The sequence below is a fragment of the Juglans microcarpa x Juglans regia genome, chromosome 4D (assembly GCF_004785595.1).
Source record: "Juglans microcarpa x Juglans regia isolate MS1-56 chromosome 4D, Jm3101_v1.0, whole genome shotgun sequence".
Lineage (NCBI taxonomy): Eukaryota > Viridiplantae > Streptophyta > Magnoliopsida > Fagales > Juglandaceae > Juglans > Juglans microcarpa x Juglans regia.
The window spans coordinates 5,526,371-5,550,994 of NC_054600.1; the positions used below are offsets into that span (position 1 = coordinate 5,526,371).

Below are 24,624 nucleotides of genomic sequence, written 5' to 3' on the forward strand. Positions count from 1 at the left end.
ACTGTCACAACGTTCTCTCACAGCATAGAGGAACACATCAGATCAAGGTATGGTGTAATTGGGGATCTCCATCAGTGGGTTTTCTCAAACTTAATGTTGATGGGGCTCTATTCTTTGATCATATGAAAATTGGTATTGGGGTCAAGCTTTGGGATGAGAGGGGGGATGTAATACTTGCAGCAAGTAAGGTGAAACATTTTATTGAAGATCCAGAAATAATAGAATTGGTGGCAATGCTAAGAGATTTACAGTTGTGCCTTCAAAGAGGTATTACTCATTTGTTATTAGAATCATATTGCAAGATATTGGTTGATGAGTTACAAAAAGAACCAATTGCTTCTTCAAGACTAGGAAATCTGGTTATGGAAGTTAAAAGACCGATGTATTATTTTGATGTTTGTTCTTGTCATTTTGTTAATCGCATGGGTAATAGAGTTGCTCACAAACTTGCTAGATTAGCATGAAATGTTGAGGATTTAGTTTTATGGGGGATTATGTACCTAATTCTATCTCCTAAATTATTTGGGCCGATAAGAATCTCTTGTAATCCATGATGCAATATATGAATATTTTCTGATAAAAAAAAAAGATTTATCTATAAGGATAATGGGTAAAGTTTATAATAGATCAAATTTATCTGCAATGCTCTATTTGATGAGATAAATTTAAGTAATGGATGGAGATGGAGGTTTGAAGATTGCAAAACCCAAAATCTGGATAAAGGCCAAACGCTATTTGGAATTCTGAATATTTAGTGTTCCAATAGGAACCTGTCATGACATACCATTTGCAGATTTTGAAGAATGCAATTTTGAGATTAAAAAAGATATTGATCAATTCAAGCACCCTTCAAGGAGCACAAAACTGGTTTATAAAATTACTCATTCAGCTATTGATAAGGTAACCCAAGTGTGCCAAGAGAGAAAAAGGGGTTTGAAACTTTTATAATAATTATCTCTCTTGAAATTTTTGTAAACCAAACATTGAATAAAAATAGTGATAGTGTGAATTCAGGTGAGTTCAGTCATGGGAGGTTCCTAGAGAAGAACCCAAGTCTTAAGATTGCCAGAAGTTTTGGCTGCTATTTTGGTAGGGAAAAAATGGGTCACATTTAGTTGTAGCAGGTAAGAGATTCATATTACAAAGGGTTTGTAGAAAACCTACTTGTATTAATCTTCAAATAGTGGAAATGATTTTTTCTAGGTAGGTTGCCCCATAGTTTTTTGACCTTGAAAAAGTTTTTTAAAAGGTTTCTCTTCGTCACAAAAATTATTGTCATGTGGTTGCCTTTTTTTTTCTTTTTGCGTTATCATTCATATTTATATGTCTATTATGTTGATAATATTTGACATGAATTACAATTGGATAAATAATTGTGACATACACCTATTCACCCCCTTTATGTATTATTTAGGGTCAATATTGTAATTTCAATTGGGGTTAGAACAGCTTCACTTGAGGTTTAGAACTTATTTTCTGATATTGATCCTTGATTCCATTTTCATGTCAGAATGACTGTCATCACCTCCATACTTTGATGGTAATAATCATTCATATTTGAAGGTATGCATGAGAGCGTTCCTAAAGTCTTTGGATGAACGTGCTTGGCAATGTGTTGAGAAGGGTTGGACTAAACCTACAACCATGGATGGTTGGTCTAGAGATGACCTTGCCAATTGCAATTGGAATAGGAAGGGATTAAATGACATTTCCATGATTGTCTCACTTGAGGAATTAAAGCGAATTTATGTGGGCCCCTACCACTGCTTGTGTTTTGGTAGAAGTCGTGACGCCAAGACATTGACCACTTGGATCATACACACATAACGTATTGTGACAGCAAAGTGTGTGCATACATGCAGAAGAGTGTGCAGTTAATATGCAATGGAAAATAAATAGGGCATTTATTAAATCTAGAGTACCATAGAATTAGAACATCACTTACCAAATAATCCAGAAGTCCCCAAAGCTCCAACTATAGACGGGAAAATTATTACAGTCATCCCATAAAAATAAAAGGGTAAGAAATACACTTAATAACAAATGGGGGAAAAGACCCTAATCTTCACTCCTCAGGAGGAGCTGGACCTCCCTACTCGTACCCATCATTTGTATTAAAATCTACGGTTCTACAGTGTGGAACCACAAGTGGGGCCACCAAAGTGAAACAAAGTCTAATAATTAAACTACATGCAGGTGGTAAGATATGAAACTATACAAAAAGGAAATTACAGAGAATTATGATGTTTTCCATTTATCCAATTCAACTATGTACTCATTCATCACATAAGACACCACACACCCGAAAATCATATTTTAAATTTTGAAAACATCCATTTGATTAAGGTATGCACTATGGTCTCTCCTATATACCATCCGTACACTCTGACTCCATTCGCCATATCATGAGTAATGACTGTGCGTGTGACTTCGTAACAAGATATGCCTATAATTTATGAAACAATTAATATGAAATCTTAGGTTTTAGATCTTGCAGACTATACGAAATGATTTGATAACTTTTGAGGTTTTAGAATTTGCAAGCTTTAGGAGACGCTTTTTAGATTTCGGATTATCGACTTTGTGAACTTCAGAAAATAATTCTTATTTGATGTTTGTAGACTCAATAACATTTGACTTGATCAAACTTGCATACTGAGTCAGCAGAATTTTCTTTATGAGATTTAGATATTTGATTTCACAGAATTTCGAAAATGATTATATCCTATATTAAGTTATAGAATGTGAGTGGTTTGGAAAATGATTACTATTGGATTTGTGGTTATAGGTTTAGTAGATTCTTGGGAAACGATTCTTATTAGATTTAAGGTTATAGAGGGTGCAAGCTTTAGGAAATGATTTATGTCGATTCTAAGGATATAGGGTCCAAGGGACAGATAGAAATGATATTTTATGTGGTAGTGTAGAATGTGATCAAATTAGGTTGAGAGGAGAATTTGGTGGTCTAGTTGTATAGGAGGCAAACTTCAGTTATGATTTTTGTACTACTAGAATAAATGCTAGTTAGAATTGGGGTGATGACCAATTAAGTCTATGTTGTCGGGCGGAAGTTTATAGGTGCTCTTTATTGGCTGGTTGGGATGGTTTCGAACCTTTCAGAACATGTTACTTATTTTAGATGGGATGTGTGGACCTTTGATTAGATAGGTACATCATGGATGAACTATGGGTGGGAGGATACCATCGCCTTAGCATTGATCATTAGCATATGGGTCGGCATGTGTAGGAATTAACAAAATCACCTAAACTTTCTCCGCCTCGAATGCTTTAAGTATCGTTAGCCATGGAATTCGCTCTTAAGTGCTATCAACTTGACTCTTCCTAATTACTCAGACCTCCTTACACTTATACTTGTTACATCTTCGAAAAGATCCTTCCATGAATTCTTTGCACAATGGGCCGTACGGCATGACTTAGTTTATTATTAAGTTATGTCCGATTTCTTTTAAAAGTTTCTGGGTCATTTTCCCAAAATTCTTTCAGGAATTGATGCGATGGTAAAGGTCTGCTTGGATGGACCATACGCTAAAGCATATAGTTCATTTGTCATAAAGTCTTTTGAATTATCATCATATTTCGATACAACCTACGTTAATAAATTTAATAACATCAATTAACACAAATAGAAAAAATATGTTATAGTGATTATTATGACATTGTTTTAGTAATACCATCTATTTAAAGTAAGTGAAAACTCTTCTTCGTTCTTCTTTTCTACATCAGTTACACCCTCCCACCCATCATTTGTGATCCATAAGGTACCTATTTAATCAAATGTGTTCGCTGTACATATTAAAATATTGCTTAAGATTCCATATAAGTTATTTTATCTTTCAAGCTTTTTAAGTAATTTGAGTGGTAGGATTTCTGGGGTTCGAGTGGTACACTTTCTCGGCTGATTGCTTGGCTGACATGATTGATGAGCGAAGAAAATATATTTAGTAAAAAATTACGCCGACAGGATCGAGGTCGGAGCATCATCTTCAATATTACTGTACAGTATATTGGATTATTAGACCAAAGTAACAACCAGAATAATTATAAAACAGTAATTGTTAAATATTAGGATTTAATTGTGGAGATTAAAAACTAACCTACGCATGACCCTCATTTATAGGGGCCACACTTAGATGCCGGTTTTGTCAAAGGTATATTTGTTGGTGCAGGCTCTTACGATCGTGATTCGCACCGGACTCAACCATCCTGCAGCCAAGAAACGTGAGGGTTCGGTAGATGGGTGACATCTTCGATGCCTAATTTAGTATATCTTTTGGAGAGAGTTTTTGATGAATACTTGAACATAAATTTTACTATTTAGGCTTTATATCTCCCTTTCGAGGTTGGGCCTCTGTTTCCTCTGTGCATAAGGTGTTCGCCTATTGTCCTTGGTGTCATGACATCACATTTAATTCGACTGCTCTCGTTAGTTCCTTGGGTCATGTCTCCTGTGACAGGTGGGGAGGCACGACCTTTCTCTGGGTACCCTGTTGAGGATAGAACCTCCCGCCGAGATCTCCAACATGTGATCCAGAACAAGTCATTTAATTTAATGTAGCGTGACTCACTGCGAATTAATTTTTAGGTAGAGGCATGCCAGTGTGAATGTTGTCCCATCTTCCTATGCCATCTTAGGCTCATGAATTTCTTCATGGTATTAGAGTCTGCCTCAGGACGAATGAGGGTCCACACTACTTACCTCGTTACAAGGACAAAAAAAAAAGTACTAACCTGCACGTAAGGGAGGGTGTTGAGGAATAAATCTCACATTACCAGTGGACAAAGTCTTGGACATGTTTATAAGGAATGAACAATTCTCTCTTATTGAACCGATTTATGAGATGATTTAGACCCATAAATTTCTTCATACTAGACTAGTAGTATTTGGTACTTGGGCATTCACGAGGTGGACCGAACCAGCCAGCCCGATGGGACTCCCCTTCCACAGGCAATTCGAGATACAGAAAATTATATACATATACATATATATACATATACATATATATATATATATATCTATGGCTAGAAAAATGTAGGTGGGGGCAAATCCGATCAAGGCTACTGTTTGTTTTAATTGACCGTAGTACTCTCTACGCAATAGTAACCTAATAGGAAATGTTTAGAATATAGTAGGAATTGGTCTCATACGCTCCTTTTAAGTCGAGTTTGAGCTATAGCTTAAATTAACATTTAGGTACTCATCTTGATTTGAAACAATGAATTTATAATTCATCACATAGTATCAATTAAATATTTCACATACCGTCAATCAAAGGCTGAGAACATAAATTAAATGATATATTAAAGTTATCACACTTTTCAATTAATGTTCTCCCCACTTATCAATGGATATTAGCATACAAATTAAATTGTTAAATTTATGTCTAAGATTATTTAATTTACCTATTTTCCATTAACTTATGGTTTTCAATAAGGATCCGTGGGTTGAATACAAAACACTTGGTGTTTTGATTATTATGTTGATAAGAAAAATGACAAAAGCTATGTCCCACCCAGCTTGCATTAATTATGGAGTGGAGATCGAACCGCCACTCTATATAGTCGATCATATGCCTAATTAGCGTATGCGGATTAATATATTAGTTAGTCACAGCACTTTGCATGGAGGCCGTTAGCGTTGTTTGGAGCGGGTAATTTTTTTTTTTGAAAGGAACTCCTCATTGATGATAACAGGTCAATTATAGAGTTTGTTAAACAAGACATTACCTGAGATAAACTCAGGACTCTCCTCGATCATTACAATCTCATTGCTATAATTAAAACCGAACTTAGCTAATTGGTGTGCAACACCATTTTCTTCTCTCGGTACCCATGCAACCTTCCAATCTTGTCTTCTCTTAAGTAATTCTTTGATATCATCCACAACTTGCCCAAACCAAAGCCAATTTTCTTCTTTACTCTTTACTGCCTTCACCACACTTTGTGCATCACCTTCAAATATTACATTGCAAAGGCTAAGTTCATGGCACAAAACCATTGCTCTATATAATGCCAAGCATTCGGCTAATACAGGTTTAGAGTTAAAACTCCTTTTAGCAAGGAGGGAAACCAAAACTTCTCCTTCACAATCCCAAACAATAACTCCAATACCCATTTCCTTCACATCTTCATGTAGCGCCGCATCCCAATTGGCCTTAATGTAACCTTCTGATGGTGTTTCCCATTTCCTAGTATTGTTGGTAGAAGTCCCTCCTTGCTGACCTTCTTGCTTTCTCGCCTGTGCAGTCTTATACTCTTCCATTAACTCATTAGTTCCCAGTACAAGTCTTTTTCGCTCAATCATTCTACCTTCAAATAGAAAGTTGTTCCTTCTTAACCATATTTTCCTCAACATAACAGCAACCCAACTAAGAGTAACCTCATTTAGTGTCTCAGTACACCTTATCCAAAACTCTAGAAAGTCCATTTCATTTACATTCCATTTCTGCACTAGACTTGCTGCATCATTCCATATGTCATTTGCCGCCACACACCTCCATAGCACATGTACCTCTAATTCAGCCTCTTTCTTGCATACCATATAGATAGGACTGTCTACCGCCTGTTTCTTATATAGATTCAGTCTTGTCGGCAAAACACCTTGGCAAGCCTTCCATAAGAAGTTCTTCACATTTCTTGGTACCTCCAATTTCCATAATTTCTTCCAACACTTTTCCAAACCACTCTTCATAGAAGACTCTCCCTGCTTCATATGTTTCTGATTTAGAGCAAAATAATAGGCACTCCTTACACTGAAAGTCCCATCCCCAGTATATCCCCAATATCTCTTGTCGGTCCTCCAAGGAAACTAATAGGAATATTACAAATCTGCACTGCCGCTTCCTTATTAAACACTTCAGCTACTAGCTGCTCATTCCATCTGTGATTCTCCTCAGTAATCAACTCATTCACTCTTGCATCTCGATCCAACCTACTAACTTGTGACTGCACACAAAAAGTTTCTGGAGAGTGAAGCCACTTCTGCCCCCATATCTTAATGTTTTGACCATTACCCACCCTCCATCTTAACTCTTTTTTCAAAAAATCAATTGTTGAGAACAAGCTCCTCCAGATAAGAGAAGCACCCCTCCCTAGTTTAGCCTCCATTAAATAAGTCTTCTTAAAATACTTTTCTTGAAAAATCTTAGCCACCAAAGAAGATGGAAACTGCACCATTCTCCAGCATTGCTTGGTGAGCAAAGCCTCATTAAAACTCTCCAAATCCCTAAACCCCATACCTCCCTCACTCTTAGATTTGCCCGTTCTATCCCATCTCATCCAATGAATCTTCTTCTCCCCCTCCCTACTGCCCCACCAGAATTTAGCAAGAAAATTTGAAATCTCATGACACAACTTCTTTGGTAGCCGAAATACACTCATCGTGTACGTAGGTATAACTTGTAATACACTTTTGATAAGTACTTCCTTTCCTGCTTGAGAGAGAAAAGAGTTTTTCCAGCTGTGAATTTTCTGCCATATACGCTCATTTATTCCTCTAAAAGTATTAAAACTTGACCTCCCCACCAAAGCTGGTAATCCCAGGTACCTTTCATAGCTCCCACACACACCACCTCCTGCTTCTTGAATGATATCACTTTTCTCAGCAGCTCTAGTATTAGAACTAAAAAAGAAAGAAGATTTATGTTTATTTAGCATCTGACCTGATCTTGCCTCATATAGCTTCAGCACTTCATGAATTTTCTTCCACTCTGAAACCTTTGCTCTACAGAATAGAATATAATCATCCGCAAACATTAAATGATTGATACATGTACCACCTCTTCTCATTGAAACACCTTTTATATCCCCTTTCTTTTCTGCAGCATTAATCAAAGAGCTTAAACCTTCAGCACAAAGAATAAAGAGATAAGGTGACAAAGGGTCACCTTGTCTCAAACCCCTTTTTGGACAAAAAACCTCCCCAGGATTACCATTAATCAAAACTGTATAGTTAACTGAACTAATACACTCCATTACCAATTGAACCCACTTCCCATTAAATCCCAACTTCATCATCAAAGCCTTCAAAGACCTCCATTCAACCCTATCATATGCTTTGGACATATCTAGCTTCAAAGCTAAACTTCCCACCTTTCCTTTCTTGCGAGTCTTCATTGAGTGTAAAATTTCATAAGCTATCATAACATTATCAGTGATCAATCTCCCCGGTAGAAAAAGCACTTTGATTACAAGAAATAATTAAAGGTAACACTCTCTTTAGCCTATTAGCCATGACTTTTGCAATAATCTTATACATCACATTACATAGACTAATAGGGCGAAAATCACTAACATCCATAACATTTTTTACTTTAGGAATTAAAGCAATAAATGTGTGATTTAAAGAAGAAAGAGTACCCTCTCCATTTAGGAAGCTAAGAGCAGCTTGGCTAACTTCCTCTCCAACATCATCCCAATATGTTTGAAAAAAAAAATGGCGACATGTTACTTAAGCCCAATTCGAAGCCTGTTGACCATTATTTGTCAACTCAGAAAATTTCACACCAGTTTAGACACTCCTGCATGAACAATGGAGTTCCACTAAGATATTGCCCCATCCTAGCACTTGGGGTTGTGATAAATATAAAAAACTCAACTCTCAAGAACATGAAGTGGCATGAAATGAAATGACAGATAACATGACATGATGTAATATAACATTTAACAGATATTTCGTACTTGATGTAATATGACATGATGTAATATAACCTAACCAAAATGAATGATGGTTTCGTACGATCATACACACATAAATACCCAAAATTACTATTTTACCCCTATATGTGTTAAATGGTCATTTTGTACTTAATTTAAGGGTTTTGCATCCTAACTCCAAAACTCACCAAAATTTATATTGATCATGTAAATTTTATCCTAAATCTAAATGTCTAATTAGAAAAATTCAAAACACAACACAGCTATAAGAACCAAATATAGGTCGAAACACACAGATGCTAAAATCCTTGATTTTTGTTGCAATTCTTTCTAACTTTGACTCTTATGATAATCCAAATCTGGAAATATATAAAAATCACATCCTATGCTTTAATATTATCCTAGGACATTAACAAAACACATAAAAAAAAAATACAATTTCCTTTATGTTCTTAGAATATCCTTCTTTAAATCAACTCCAAGAACTCCAAAAGTTTAAAACACACTCTTAACATGTTCATAAATCAAATCTAAGAAATAGCATGCTTGAACAAATAAGCAAAGATAACAAAAATCATAAAAAATCAATCGACATAATCAGCTTGCACATTTACTCCAAAATCAAGTACTACATGTTTTGGTTGTTTATCAAACCATTATATTTGCATTTTCCATGAAGTAAACGATTAAGAAATAGCATCATATGCTTTATATTCAAGTCCTAAATTTGATCTAAGTATTAAGCTCAAGATCACATGGCAAAAATTGCTTAGAAACACAACACAACCCATGAGCCTCAAGTTTGTGTTCCAACTGGATCTTAGCATGCATAAAAATTCATTCCCTGAAGATCATAACCATAAATCTTGAAAATAACTTTCTAACACAGATCAAATTCCTAAGAGCAACAATTGTGAATATCAATACCATAGGAGCATGTTTCCATAACAAAAGATCTAAGCTTACTCAAAACTGAAATTGTTTTTAACCCTCCAGTTTATATCATTCAAACGGCTTAGTAAAAAAACTCTCCATATGCAACAAATTTAAATCAAAATTGCATGTTAATATATTAACTCTAAACCATAAAAATCTCATACCAAGATCTTTCCAAGAACACTATTAAAAAAATTAAAAAATCACACATTGTCCAGATTATCGCTCAGTATGATCTTTGTAGGCTTAAACAAACTTTTGACTAATCAAAACTTAATGAAAATTCACACACAATATACCAATGGAAAAATACTAAAAGAAGAACAACTTATATAATGAGAGTTTTGTAAGAATCTACACACAAAGGTTTTGCGAAATTCAGGCAAGAAAGGCAAAGAAAGACCAAGATCGACATTCGCTAGTCAATGACTCGAGCAAACTTCAGATAGAAAGTTCACTCTATATGCACTTGACTTGTTGCTTGAGCAAAGCACATACCAAAAATTCGATCAACATGCACTCAACTATTTGCTCGAACGAAACTCATACAGAGAGTTTGTTCGAAACTCACTCAACATATCGTTCGAGTGAAATAATCAGACAAAGATTTCACTCGAGCGCTTGACTCATAGCTTGAGTGATGATTGAACACAACATGCGCTCAACACCCCACTCAAGCGAATGTTCAAAACTTTGCCTTTGACTAGGGCTACACGTCGTATCCAACATAGCTTATAAAAGGAAAGCAAGCTTGTTTCTGTAGATGAGTATAGAGCTCCTGTGCTGATCTTGAGAGAGAAATACCATTCCACATCCAGAGCTCATCACTGCACTTAAGATCAAGTAATAAGCAAGCTAATTACTGCACTTAAGATCAAATACTGCTAAGTCCATTAGTGTGGACTTGTTCGTTGGCCGGAAAGAATTCCAAAGCTACTGTTGAAGTAGAGATTGAGATGTTCTCATGGTGAAGCTACAAAGGTCCAGAACTGCATGTGTGCAAAGATTAAGTGGGTCACTCATGGTGTTGCAAACCAAATTTAGCTACTATAAGGGTCTTGTGAGTGTTTCTATAAGCATTGGCATTGGCCTAGCCAAAACCAAAGCAAAAATTTGGCTAAAACTATTTGTTTTGCCTAAAAGCCAAAGCCATTGAAGTTAGGCTTGTTCATCCAGGCCGGGTTTTTTCTCCGGCCTAGTCCGGAACCTAGATAACCGGGTTCTAGTTACGGGTTTCGACCCAGAATAAACCCGGATCGATACCCGCATAGAAAAATCTAGGTACACCTGCTACCTGCTTTTTTTTTTCTTGGTTTGAATATTTCGAGGTTTCTCTTTTCCTTTTCTTTTTTTCCTTTCTAGCAACTAAATGGAGAAACTCAAAACCAATATTCCCATGAACAATAACCTCTGTTTTTTGTTTAATGCATTATTCCTATGGGAGCAGATGACATTTTAGAATAAGTCAAGCATCCAAGGACAACAACTCATGAAAATCTTATCAAAAGTAGACATTTGAGAAGAAGTTAATCTCATGAAAACTAGCCTAGCTGTTCAATGCTCGATGAGTTCAGCTTTTTTCAGGCATCAAATAGCAATATAGATCTAGTACTACAGGTTAATCTAAAGCTTACAAATAATTGATAGATGCGTTGAATATATATATATATATATACATATATATATATATATATATATATATATAAACACGGTGCCAATATTAAAAGCATCAAGGGGTTAACAAGAATAAATTAATTCTCACCGTAAGGGAGAGATCCACGCCAATAGGAAAGCCAGAAGTGTTATAAAAGATTTGTTTTATAATGAAAAACTTTCAATATTTTGTGATAAAAAAAAAAAAAAAAAAAAAAAAAACCTTTCTGTTTCTTATTTATAAAACTCCCAGTTTTATTTACCAAAACAGAAAATACAATATTCACAAGGATCGCAGTTTAATATCAACCACAACCAAAGAAATACCAATATTACAAGGTTTGATCAGATTACATTATCTCACGGTATAGAACAGCATAAGCATGAAACATATCAAGAATCATAAACAGCAAACAAGAAAGTAAAGAAATATGATATGTAAAAGGAAATATAGATAAATAAGGAAAGAACACACCGATATACGTGGTTCGACCCTAATGGTCTACATCCACGACAGGAATGGCCTCAGAGAAGCCTGAGAGATCTTTATTAATGAACAGTACATCACAGAGAAGCCTCAGAACATTAGAGTTACAATGCCCTCACGAGAAACACAAGAAATCGCACAGATTTCTTCTCTCCAAGAGCAAACCCTTATAAACCCTAGAATCACCTCCTTCTCTGTTCTCTCTCTCAAAACCAGCCGTAATTCCAGAAAATGAAAACACTCTGCTAGAGTTACAAATGCATAAGGATGTATTTATAGATTGCAACAGATGCTGCCAGGTGTAGAGATCCAACGGTTCAGTGCATAACCCTTCAGATCAAAGCCGTGAGCTTCTCACGTGTCCCTTTTAACTCTACCTTATCAGCTTCAATGGTCAAGATTGAGCCAAACGACATCACGCACTTAAACACATAATAAACACATTAGTAATTATAAATAACAAATACAATGTATTGACATACATATTACAAATCTCCACCTTGGCAAAACATGTATTTGCCAAAAGTTCATTTGACCCTCATCATTAGCACATTCATGCATTGTTCCCCTAATGGGAACTGATTCTTGACTTCATACCAACTAAGTTCAGACAGTGTCTGAACTTAGACCAGGAGACAGATTTGGTCATCATATCTGAGGAGTTATCCTCACTCGAGACCTTTTCCACACTTACTACTTTAGACTCTATAACATCCCTAACAAAATGAAGCCTCACATCAATATGTTTAGATCTTTCTTGAAAGACTTGATTTTTAGCTAGATGCAATGTGCTTTGATTGTCACAGTGTACTGTGATGTTACCATTAAAAATATTTAACTCACTTGCAATGCCTTTTAACCATATGGCCCCTTTAATGGCTTTTGTCAATGCTATATATTCAGCTTCTATGGTGGATAAAGCCACCACAGATTGTAAGTGTGATTTCCAGCTAATAGCTCCCCCAAAAGCAGTAAACACATAACCAGTTAATAACTTCCTAGTGTCTATACTCCCTGCAAAGTCAAAGTCTACAAAACCAGTAATTTCATAACCCTTTTTTACTTTGTTCCCAAAACTGAGACCCAAATTAGTAGAGTCTGCCAGGTACCTAAGTACCCATTTAATGGCCTGCCAATGAGGTTTTCCAGGATTTCCCATGAATCTACTAACCACACTCACATCATATGTCAAATCAGGTCTAGAACAAACCATTGCGTAGATAATACTTCCCACCATGCTAGCATAGAGAATTTGTTGCATAAAGCTAATATCATATTCTGTTTTAGGAGCCTAATCTAAAGACAGTTTAAAATGCTGTCCTAAGGGTGTATTAGCAGGTTTTACATGTTCCATACCAAATCTATTGAGAATTTTAGAAATGTAGTTTCTTTGAGACAAGTATAGCATTCCAGCACTTCTGTCCCTTTCAATTTCCATTCCTAAAATTTTCTTAGCAGGACCCAATTCTTTCATTTTAAATTTTGATTTCAACATGCATTTAATTTGTTCAATTAAACCAGTGTCTTTACAAGCTACCAGCATGTCATCAACATACAAAAGAAGATAAACAAATATTCCTTTTTTTTCTTTGTAATAAACACAACTATCATAGCAGCTTCTTTTAAAATTGTTACTGATCATATGTGTGTCAAATCTTTTATACCACTGCCTAGGTGATTGTTTAAGACCATACAAAATTTTTTTAAGAAGACACACTTGATTATTATCAGTTTCATTAGTAAAACCTTCAGGAGGCTGCATATAAATTTATTCTTCAAGTTCTCCATGCAGAAAAGCAGTTTTAACATCTAATTGTTCTAGATGCAAGTTCTCAAAAGCTGTATAAGCAAGCAGTAGCTTAATTGAGTTATGTTTAACCACAGGAGAGAAGATCTCATTAAAATCTATTCATTCTCTCTGTGTGAACCCTTTTGCTACAAGCCTAGTCTTATACCTGGTCCCTTCTACTCTTGGTATGCTTTCCTTTATTTTATAGATCCATTAGGATCCAACAAGTTTAACCCCTTTAGGTTTAAGCACTAAAACCCAGGTCTTATTTTTATTAAGAGATTCCATTTCTTCATGCATGGCTAGGATCCATTTAGAGAAATCTTTGCTAGTTACAACCTCTTTATGAGTTTTTGGTTCCTGATAAATCACCTCATCAACTACTGTTAGTGTAAACATTGTGAGTTCTGCTTGTCCATACCTTATAGGTGGTTCGATAACTCTCTTTTGCCTATCTCTAACTAGTTTATAAGAGTTATCTCCACCTTGATGAGTGTCCCCTGAGTCCCCTCCATCAAGGTTACTATTTTCCCCAATTTCAGGTTTAGATTGGGCATTAACATACTCCACCTCAATCTGAGATCCCCTTGGGGGCTTGACAATTTCTTGGTCTACCTTTTCCTCTATAGCCATGCCATTTGTGACTCATTAAAGGTCACATCCCTACTCACAATACACTTATACCTTCCAGGTCCATCTACCTAAAGTTTATAGCCCTTCACTCCTTCAGGATATCCTATAAAAATGCACTTAAGAGCCTTAGGTTCCAATTTGTCAGTTTTTGAGTATGCATAAGCCACACACCCAAAAATTCTTAGATAGTCATAGCTGGAAGGTTTTCCAAACCATAACTCATGTGGAGTTTTAAACCCTATAGCAGATGAAGGACACTTATTTATAAGTGAACATCTGTAGTGGCAGCTTCTGCCCAGAAGGTTTTGGGTAGCCCTGAATTAGACAACATACACCTCACCCTTTCTAAAATGGTCATATTCAACCTTTCAGCTAAGCCATTCTGTTGAGGGGTTTCCCTCACTGGCTTATGCCTAGGAATTTCTTATTTTTTACAGTACATGTTAAACTCATTAGACAGAAACTCAAGACCATTGTCAGTCCTTAGGATCTTGAGTTTTCTACCTACTTGATTTTCCACTAGAGTCTTCCACTCTTTGAATTTTTCAAAGGTGTCACTCTTGTTTTTAAGAATGTAAATCCAGACCTTCCTAGAGTAATTATCTACTAAGGAGAGGAAATAACTCCCTCCACTATGTGAATTCACTCTTGCAGGCCCCCATAGGTCAGAATGGACATAATCTAGGGTTTGTTTAGTGTTGTGGGTTGCTGACTTAAAACTAACCCTCTTTGTCTTTCCATAGATACAATCTTCACAGAAAGGTAAGTTCCCTAGGTTTTGTTCACTTAGCAGCCCTTGTTTTTGTAGTTCTAAAAGACCCCCTTGACTTACATGCCAAGCCTCCTATGCCACAACACAGCTTTATTCTCAACTATGTTCTGAGTTGGGGTTGCTTCCCCAACTACAGTTTTCCCAAGTAGTGTATACAACCCATTTTTAATTACCCATTTCATAATAACTAGGGGGCCTTTAGTAACTCTAAGAACTCCTGCCTCAGATTTGAAGGTGTAGCCTGCCAAATCAAGCATGCCAAGAGAAATTAAGTTTCTCTTTAATTCAGGCATGAACCTAACCTCCCTCAAAACCTTTTCAATCCCATCATGCATTTTAAGTCTAATTAACCCTATTCCCATGACTTTACAGGACTTATTGTTTCCTAAAATTACATGCCCCCCCATCTATCTCAGAAAAAGTTTCAAACCAATCTCTAACTGGACACATATGAAAGGAGCAACCAGAGTCCATTATCCACTCTGTTTTTGAGTCAACCTCACTCACTGTAAGTACCTCAACACTTTCATACCCCTCAAAAACTATAGAAGCATCCCCTGCCTCTTTAATTTTATTACATAGGTTTGTCTTTCTATCAGGGCAATCTTTCTTAAAGTACCCTTCCTTGTGACAGTGAAAACATTTAAACTGTTTTCCCTTTGACTTAGACCTAAATTTCTTGTTTTCATTCTTGCCCATTTTTTCTCTCTTTCATGTTCTACCCCTAATAGAAAAACCTTCCCCATGATTTTGTTTGATATCTCCTCTGTTTTGTAGTTCCCTAGTATGAAGTACAGATTGTACTTCATCAAGTGTCAAGGAATCTCTACCATACATCATGGTTTCTTTTAGGCTTAAGTATGATGAGTCCAAAGAACTCATCAAGAGGATGGCCTGATCCTCATCCTCCACCTTAATATCTATATTAGCAAGGTCTAGTATAATTTTATTGAACTCATCAATGTGCTGCCCAGTCGGAGTTCCAGGAATCATTTTGAAAGTGTACAGTTTGGTTTTCTTGTGTAGTTTGTTTGTTATGGATTTAGTCATGTAAAAAATTTTCAATTTAGCCATATACCTGCAGCAGTGCTCTCACTAGCCACATCTCTTAGGACTTTCTCCCCAAGAGAGAGAATTAGAGCACTATGGGCTTTCTGGAGGGTGTCCTTGTGGACAGTCCCCTTCTCTTTCTCTTTCGAGGAAGAGCCCTTCTGTTTCTCACCAAGGAGAGCATCCTGTAGTCCAAGTTGGACTAGCAGTGCTCTTATTTTGATTCTCCATAAGCCAAAATCATTATCCCCAGTGAACTTCTCTATATCTAACCTCATGGTCCCCATGAACCTAGGCTCTAGATACCAATTGTTATAAAAGATTTGTTTTATAATGAAAAACTTTCAATATTTTGTGATAAAAAAAAAAACCTTTCTGTTTCTTATTTATAAAACTCCCAGTTTTATTTACCCAAACAGAAAATACAATATTCACAAAGATCGCAATTTAATATCAACCACAACCAAAGAAATACCAATATTACAAGGTTTGACCAGATTACATTATCTCACAGTATAGAACAACATAAGAATGAAACATATCAAGAATCATAAACAGCGAAGAAGAAAGTAAAGAAATATGATCTGTAAATGAAAATATAGAGAAATAAGGAAAGAACACAACGATAAACGTGGTTCGACCCTATTGATCTACATCCACGGCAGGAATGGCCTCAGAGAAGCCTCAGAGATCTTTATTAATGAACAGTACATCACAGAGAAGCCTTAGAACATTAGAGTTACAATGCCCTCAAGAAAAACACAAGAAATCGCACAGATTTTTTCTCTCAAAGAGCAAATCCTTATAAACCCTAGAATCACCCCCTTCCCTGTTTTCTCTCTCAAAACCAGCCGTAATTCCAGAAAATGAAAACACTCTGCTAGGGTTACAAACGCATAAGGATGTATTTATAGATTGCAACAGATGCTGCCAGGTGTAGAGATCCAATGGTTCAGTGCATAACCCTTCAGATCAAAGCCACGAGATTCTCACGTGTCCCTTTCAACTTTGCCTTATCAGCTTCAATGGTTAAGATTGAGCCAAACGACATCACCCACTTAAACACATTAGTAATTATAAATAACAAATACAATGTATTGACATACATATTACAAGAAGGAAATGCATAGACAAGAATGAGCCAAGCCTCAACAATTTCTTTTCGTATAATCTTTTTATTTGTATACAAATAAAATGACTTATTCTTAAAAAAAAAAGACCGGGTACAACCCAGAAACCCATGTTCCGGATTCTTAAAACTGGTTTTACACATGTTCCCGGACTGGAACCGAATGAATAGTACTAATTGATGTAACCTGGACTAGGTAACTATAAGCTAAAATAATAATATAATATTATTTTTTTAATATTTTTCTTCATATTTTGAAATTATACTAACCATATCTTAATTAATAATTTAACTTTTAATTAACTTATTGTTTTCCAACTACTTCTTTTTTCTCAACCTAATTATCCAACACGGACCACATCTACAATTCTTGTAAGGAATGTCTTTGTCTTCTAATAGAAATTCATACACGTTCATCATGTCCAATAATATAAATGCATACACATTCATGTCCAGTACATACATATTCTCAACTTAAAAAAAAATATATCTTAATTCATCATGAGCTCCATGATAAAAAAAATCTGTCATTTTATCCTCTTTTTGCCAAAAAAAAAAAAAAAAACCCAAGCCACGTTCAGTAAATAATAATAATAATAATAATAAAAATAAAAAAAAATAAAAAGCAAACTTAACTCTGTGAAAATACATGTCATTTCCAAACTCACTGCAAAGGGCCAAGAAAATCGAATATGCACCGCATGGGGGTAACACCATAATGTAATTCAACTCAAAAAATTGACAAAAGCAATCAGATTCAGCTGCCCTAATTCACACGAGAAAAGACGAGCACTAACCAAAACCCAATTCAACGTATGAGCACTGCACCAAAACCCAATTCAACTCAATCAATTAACAAAACAATCATATTCAAGCTACTCAGATTAATCGCACATATAAATCACCACATGGACATGGGCATAATAAAACAACCCAGTCCACATGGGCATTAATAGCACAACCCAGTCCACTTATCATAATCGCACGAAAACTGAGAGATGTAGAAAAGTGGAACTGACCCGCATTTCAATTACGTTCGGAAAGAAAGCCTACATTAAAAGGTCAATCAAAATACAATTGCAAACAACCAAGAGGAGTTAAAAAACATGAAGAAAACATCACTACAAAAAACTTGGGCAAAAGAGAAGCTAGGCACTTGTTCCGATTATGCCAAAAAAGAATTAGTTTGCACGGCGTATGCAGCAAAGACCAAAATAGCCTACATTCCGAAATTTAACAAAAAAATGCTTGAAATTCATATTTCCTTCGATTCCCGTTTCAGAACCACGAGTATCTAAAAGAAAGGAGTTCCAAAGAAAATTACCTCTGTTTCCGTGACTACGGAACCGGCCATGATATTCATTCACTATGTGAATATCATCTAACTCCAATTCTTGCTTTGGTTCATCCCCCACATAAGCCAAGTATCATTGACACCTATTACGTATTAACTTGCCAACTTGGACAGTAGATATAACTGGTGGATGAGCACGCACTCTAAATCCCATAAACTGAAACTCCTCTCCCTCAAGAGGTTTGAACACCACCTCCTTCTTAAAACAATCAATACTGGCACAACTGGAAGCAAACCAATCCATTCCCAATATCACATCAAACCCAATCATAGGGAAAAGTATTAGGTTAGCTAGCATGTCTCTCCGACTAATTGTTATTGGACTCCCATGCAGAATCTTGTTGAAGGTCATTGAATCTCCCACTACGGTCGAGACTATTAAATTCTAATCCATCCTTTTAACTTCAACAAGACAGAACTTGGCATAATCTATTGAAATGAATAAGTGGGTATCCCCAAAGTCATACAAAATAGTAGCTTTATTAAGGAAAAGAGGAAGAACTCATGTGATTACGTCAATATAATCCATAGAAAATAAATGAGTAGTCCTAAATTTTAACAAAATAGTACTCAATTGAAGAAATGGAGAGAATATACTTGTTATTACATCATTCTTGTCCTCCACTTCCCAAGCGTCAATGCAAACACTCATGCCAGCATAGTTCTGTACTGGTTGTTACTCTGGTTTATCGGCCTAGAGCTTTGAGGTATGTTGGGCTTCTAGTTGTCCTCCAAAAGCAATGGACATTCTCTAATGAAATGACCAACCTTACCACACTAGAAACATGACCCTACCTCCTTTCTGCGCTCCCCAATGTGTGCTCGGTTACAATACTTACATGGGTTATTCGGTTAATTTCCCTGCATATGTCTATGACTTGTCTTGCTCCCCTCGTTTCTCTTCTTCCATGGCCCTTGATCCATACTAGAGGATCCTTGTGGAGTAGCTTTTTTTCTCTTTTCTTGCAACTCAATACTTCTCTTAAGGTTTTGCTCAACCGACATCGCCTTGTGCACTAACTGTGAAAAACTCTGAATTTGTAGGACCATCACCCTTTCATATATCTTGTGATTCAAACCCTCCTCAAGCTTCCTGGCCTTCTTCTTCTCCTCATCAGGAATCAGTTAGGAGGTGAAGGGTGGTAATTCCGCAAATCTTGCAGCATAGTGGCGCATTGTCATGGTCTCCTGCACTAAGTTGGTGAACTCTCGAGCTCTAGCTTCCCTGTCCGCTTTAGGGAAAAAACGGTCATAGAAATTCTGCGTAAAGTGAGGCCATCTAACTACTCCTGTCCCCTCAACTTCCCTGATGCCTTTCTCAGAATTGCACCATCTCTTCGCTTCTCCAGTCAATTTAAAGGTTGCGAACCATACTTTCTATTGACCTATGCACTCTAAGACATTGAATATTTCTTGCATATATTGAATCCAATCCTAAGTATGTTTGAGTCGCCACTTCCATTAAATGTGGGAGGATGCATCCAATTAAATTGTTCAAAAGTTCAGCCTCCCTCATTGTTGATTTCGTCCAAATCTGCTAGATTTCGAACTCGGTGACGATCATCCTGTAAGCTTAAACTTGGTTAAATGTGCTAAAGAAGAAAGTGACAAATCTTCATTTCTCCAGTCAATTTAAAAGTTGCGAACCGTACTTTCTACTGACCTATGCACTCCAAGACACTGAATATTTCTTCCATATCTCCATGTTTGAGTCGCCTCTTCCATTAAATGTGGGAAGATGTATCCGATTAAATTGCTCAAAAGTGCAACCTCCCTCATTGTTGGTTTCATCCAAATTTGCTAGATTTCGAACTTGGCGATGAGACGCATCCTGTAAGCTTAAACTTGGTTAAACGTGCTAAAGAAGAAAGTGACAAAAAATAAGTGTATATATATACAGAAATTATATTGGCAACCGAGGCCATGTCAACCGCCTTATTTTAGTTAAAAAAAAAAAAGAAAAGAAAAGCACGAAATCGCAAGAGGGAAACGCAAAACGCAAAATGCATAGCATTATTCGTCCGTCTCTCTCCCTCGTCTTCTCCGTTTTGGATTTACAGAAGCTACGTCCGTCTCTCTCCCAACTTCGTCCGTCTCTCTCCCTTGTCTTCTTGCCCTCATTTTGAGCCTGTAGATCCTTCTTCTTGAGCCTGCTTCATCGGTAACGACGGTCGCTTTGTGCCCGAGCTTCTTCTTCTTCCGAGTTGCAGAATCTCGAGCTCTCGAGTTCAGTCTTCTCCTCTCATCTGGGCCTGAAGTGTCGAGCTTCATCTTCTCCCGAGAGAACAACGGTAACTTCGACCTCAGAAGGTAACTTATTATCCAGCCTGAGATCTGTACCAACATCGGGTTACTGGAGACTGCGAGTTCGAACAAATCGACTCCCACAAAAGCCGCCTGCAGATCTCCGACAAATTTCAAGCTAGACACAGGCAACTATTCTATCCACCATGGTCTATCTTTTTCTTTTTCGTTTTCATTATTAGTCTTCATATGCTGATCTGAAATTGTCTTTACGTTCCCACATTCGTTCAGCATGGTGATTTTTTTGTTTCGCTTGGTTGCTGAGAAATCTAAAAAGTGGTAGATGTAGTTGGAAGCTAACTGTTGATTGTCAGTGTAGTTTGTTTTCTTTGAATTTCTCCTTTGATGTAGTTACACATTTTTATTGGCTTTAATATCACTGTCTTTCTGTGTGCATTTCCAGTTCTGTGTGGGAGTGGGTGGGAGTGAAACCAGAGTGTGAAACAGAGAATGGGAAAGCATTCACATCAGATTTCTTTAGATCATTTCAACATGCTCGAATTATTGTTGGACAAGTTTTATTGTTGTTGAAAAGCAGAAAAATAGAGAAATCAATCGTAGATTAAGCAAGAGTTCTCCTATTTAGACAACTATTTGGCTGTAAATTAATTAAACAAGTGCATAATATATGATGGACAATGATGAATCTGTATGGTCATAGGCCTGCTAATAAACTGCCAATTTGTGAGTTGTTTCTGCACATTCTATACTTGTATAGAGGAATATCTATAGCCCATATATCTAAGCTCCTTTATTTGCATTTTTACTTTTTTGATACAGTATTTGCTTTTAGCTCCCTCTCAGCATGGGAAACGGTAAAGAACACCCATCCACGCCAACACCATCCAGCTCAAATTTTTCATTCGCGGTATGTTATATAATTTAATTTATCAATAACATTTGAATGTATTGACTTGATATTTATTTTTAAAATACATCAATAATGCAAATCCAATAACATGTTAGGACATACCATCAACTTGTCCAAACATCCCAAATCACATGCGCGGTTACTATAGAGAAGTGCCTGCGTGGCCACCAGGATTTATGCCATACCTAGATGGACAAAAATATCCAATCAACATACAAATAGTGATTATATGTTATTATTTATTTCTAATAAGTTCGTTTTTCCAATTCAGGAGTTTAATTGCATATTTCTTTGTCTTTTGCAGAATGCTGGTTACCCATTTCCACATGCCATATATCCTCCGACTCCTCTCATCAATACAAGTTCTGCTACAAGTAGAATAGTTAATTCAGAGGATAATAGACCCGACGGTGGGGAAATTGAAGCACAATATACATCGGCTAGAGTTGAGGAAAGTAATGAGGATAGACCACTTCCACAGGAAACTGAGGATGGCAGTGCGGGGACATCTCAGGATGTTGAAATGGATGGTGATGACATGATTGAGGAGCCAAAGTCGGGAATGGAGTTTAATTCCTTTGAAGATTTAATGAGTTATTATAAGCAATATGCTGAGCAGTGCGGGTTTGGAGTGACGAGAAAAAAGACTGAGAGGGGAGAAGATGAGACGGTTAGGTATGTCACCATTACTTGTGCTCGTGGTGGGAAGGCCCGTAATAGGACTTTCAATGTCGCCAACCCACGCCCGATAGGAAAGATAGAATGTAAGGCAAAGATTAATGCCTTAAAATCTGATGGAAAGTTTCAATTGACTACAGTTCATAATATCCATAACCACGGCCTGATTCTAAAGAAATCTCGCTTCTTTCGATGTAATAGAGAAGTGAGTGACTCCGTAAAAAGAGTCTTAGATACAAATGATTTGGCTAGCATTCGAATGAATAAGAGCTTTGGATCTCTTGTTGTTGGTGCAGGCGGATTCGAGAACCTTCCATTTTTGGAAAAAGATTGTCGTAATTACATCGACAAGGCAAGACATCTACAACTTGGCGCTGGTGGTGCTAGTGCTTTTCGAGAGTATTTTTGTAGAATGCAGTACAACAATTCTGGATTCTTTGCTTTGATGGATCTAGATGATGATGGGAGGTTAAGAAATGTCTTTTGGGCAGAACCTCGTAGTAGAGCTGCGTACCAATATTTCGGTGATGTGGTCACATTCGACACAACATACCTGACGAATAGATATGGGATGCCGTCTGCACCATTTGTAGGTGTAAACCACCATGGTCAGTCAATTTTGTTGGGAGCAAACTTGATTTCTAGTGAGGATACGGAGACCTTTGTGTGGTTATTCAAGACCTGGTTGCAGTGTATGGATGGCATAGCTCCGAAATCAATTATCACTAATCAAGATAGAGCGATGAAAAATGCAATAGCTATTGTTTTCCCAGAGACCCGATTGCTTGTGGCATATCTTGAAGAAAGTCCCCGAAAAACTTGGCTCCTATTCTTCCTATAAAACTGGGATGAAGAATGCGTTAATGAAGTGTGTGTATGACACCCAAAATATTGAAGAGTTTGAGAGGTGTTGGGATCAGTTAATTGTCAAGTACAATTTGCATGAGAATGTGTGATTGCAAAGTTTATATGCTGAGCGTGAGCATTGGGTTCCAGTATTTTTGAAAGAGTACTTTTAGGCTGGAATGAGTACAACGCAACGAAGTGAGAGCATGAATACCTTTTTTGACGGGTATGTTCATGCTAAGACGAACCTAAAAGAGTTTGTTGACCAGCTTGAAAACACGTTGAAAAAAAAGATTGAGAATGAAAATGCCGCAGACTTCCACTCCTTTAGTGTCACGATTCCTTGCATTTCTAGATCTCCAACTGAGAAGAGGTTCCACGATTTGTACACCAATGCTAAATTCAAAGAAGTTCAGCTTCAAATTACAGGCATCATCGATATGAATCGAAAGTTAAATAAGAGTGATGGTGCGGTAAAAACCTATCTGGTAGAGGATGAAGTTCGTTTCGAAGAGTTCATTAAGCTGGTTACACATTCTGTGGACTTTAGTGAGGGAGATGCAGCTGCAAAATGCTCTTGTGGATTATTCCAGATGAGAGGGATATTGTGTCGGCACATTTTGGCCGTGTTCAAATGTAACGAGATAAAAATTTTGCCAGATAGTTACATTTTAGATCGATGGAGGAAGGATATCAAAAGGCAATACACATTAATCCGCAGTAGTTATGATGTAGGAGAATAACGGGCAGATTCTAATAGATATTCAAAACTGTTGAATGTCTGTTATGAGATGATTACTGATGCAACGAGTTCGAAAGAGCATACTGAGGATCCGAAAACTAAGTTGTATGCAATGATGAAGTTGTATCGTGCCGACCAACAACACCCATCGATTACCCAAACAGGTTCCAATATTGGTTGTACCGTAAATGACACTACTACAGTTGGTACTTCTAAGAAAGTACTCAGTCCACATGTTGTGCGAGGGAAAGGCAGACCCCCATCACTGAGAAGAGCATTCAGGATGGAGAAAGACATGCGAAAAGTGAAAGCGAAAAAAGCATCAGGAAAACGCAAAGAGGTGGATCGAATTTAATATATGACTTGTTTTTTTTTTAATATTTTATAAATACAAATATGAGTACTTTGTGTTTATATTTGTTACTTGATTATTAGCGGGATGGAGGAGATACACCATGCGTGGACACATGGAGACCTTTATTTTTCCATTCAGAGATGGATGCACCCAATGTTGGACAGCAGGTATATTAATAAGTACATATTTATATTTAAATTTCAATTTTGGCTGTATTTTTACGAGTATTTCTCACCATGCTGTTCCAGAAAGCACAACCTTTGACATTAGTGGAACCCAAATCCGAGGAACAGTGATTCCAAGTCAAGAAAGTGTAAGTGTATCTCAAGAGTTTTTTATATTTAAATGCTAA

General features: G+C 36.7%; 3 protein-coding genes across 3 annotated transcripts; 2 read left to right on the top strand and 1 right to left on the bottom strand.

Moving 5' to 3' along the window:
- Window positions 1–5,713: 5,713 nt before the first annotated feature.
- Window positions 5,714–6,730, bottom strand: LOC121260078. Its single transcript, XM_041161933.1, has one exon. The coding sequence runs from the start codon at window positions 6,728–6,730 to the stop codon at window positions 5,714–5,716; it is 1,017 nt and encodes a 338-aa protein (XP_041017867.1).
- Window positions 6,731–21,421: 14,691 nt separating this feature from the next.
- On the top strand, window positions 21,422–23,170 carry LOC121260079 (protein FAR-RED IMPAIRED RESPONSE 1-like). Its single transcript, XM_041161934.1, has 3 exons — window positions 21,422–21,464; window positions 21,561–21,595; window positions 21,956–23,170. The coding sequence occupies exons 1-3, from the start codon at window positions 21,422–21,424 to the stop codon at window positions 23,168–23,170; spliced, it is 1,293 nt and encodes a 430-aa protein (XP_041017868.1).
- A 184-nt stretch (window positions 23,171–23,354) lies between these two features.
- On the top strand, window positions 23,355–23,918 carry LOC121260080 (protein FAR-RED ELONGATED HYPOCOTYL 3-like). Its single transcript, XM_041161935.1, has one exon. The coding sequence runs from the start codon at window positions 23,355–23,357 to the stop codon at window positions 23,916–23,918; it is 564 nt and encodes a 187-aa protein (XP_041017869.1).
- Window positions 23,919–24,624: the final 706 nt, after the last annotated feature.

Bases quoted from the DNA above. Each gene is read 5' to 3' on its own strand.
- LOC121260078 (XM_041161933.1), bottom strand. From the start codon at position 6,730: ATGAAGCAGGGAGAGTCTTCTATGAAGAGTGGTTTGGAAAAGTGTTGG.
- LOC121260079 (XM_041161934.1), top strand. From the start codon at position 21,422: ATGAATCTGTATGGTCATAGGCCTGCTAATAAACTGCCAATTT. The intron at 21,465-21,560 runs GTGAGTTGTTTC...TTTTTGATACAG, and splicing joins TGCTAATAAACTGCCAATTT to TATTTGCTTTTAGCTCCCTC. The intron at 21,596-21,955 runs GTAAAGAACACC...TGTCTTTTGCAG, and splicing joins CCCTCTCAGCATGGGAAACG to AATGCTGGTTACCCATTTCC.
- LOC121260080 (XM_041161935.1), top strand. From the start codon at position 23,355: ATGAGTACAACGCAACGAAGTGAGAGCATGAATACCTTTTTTGACGGG.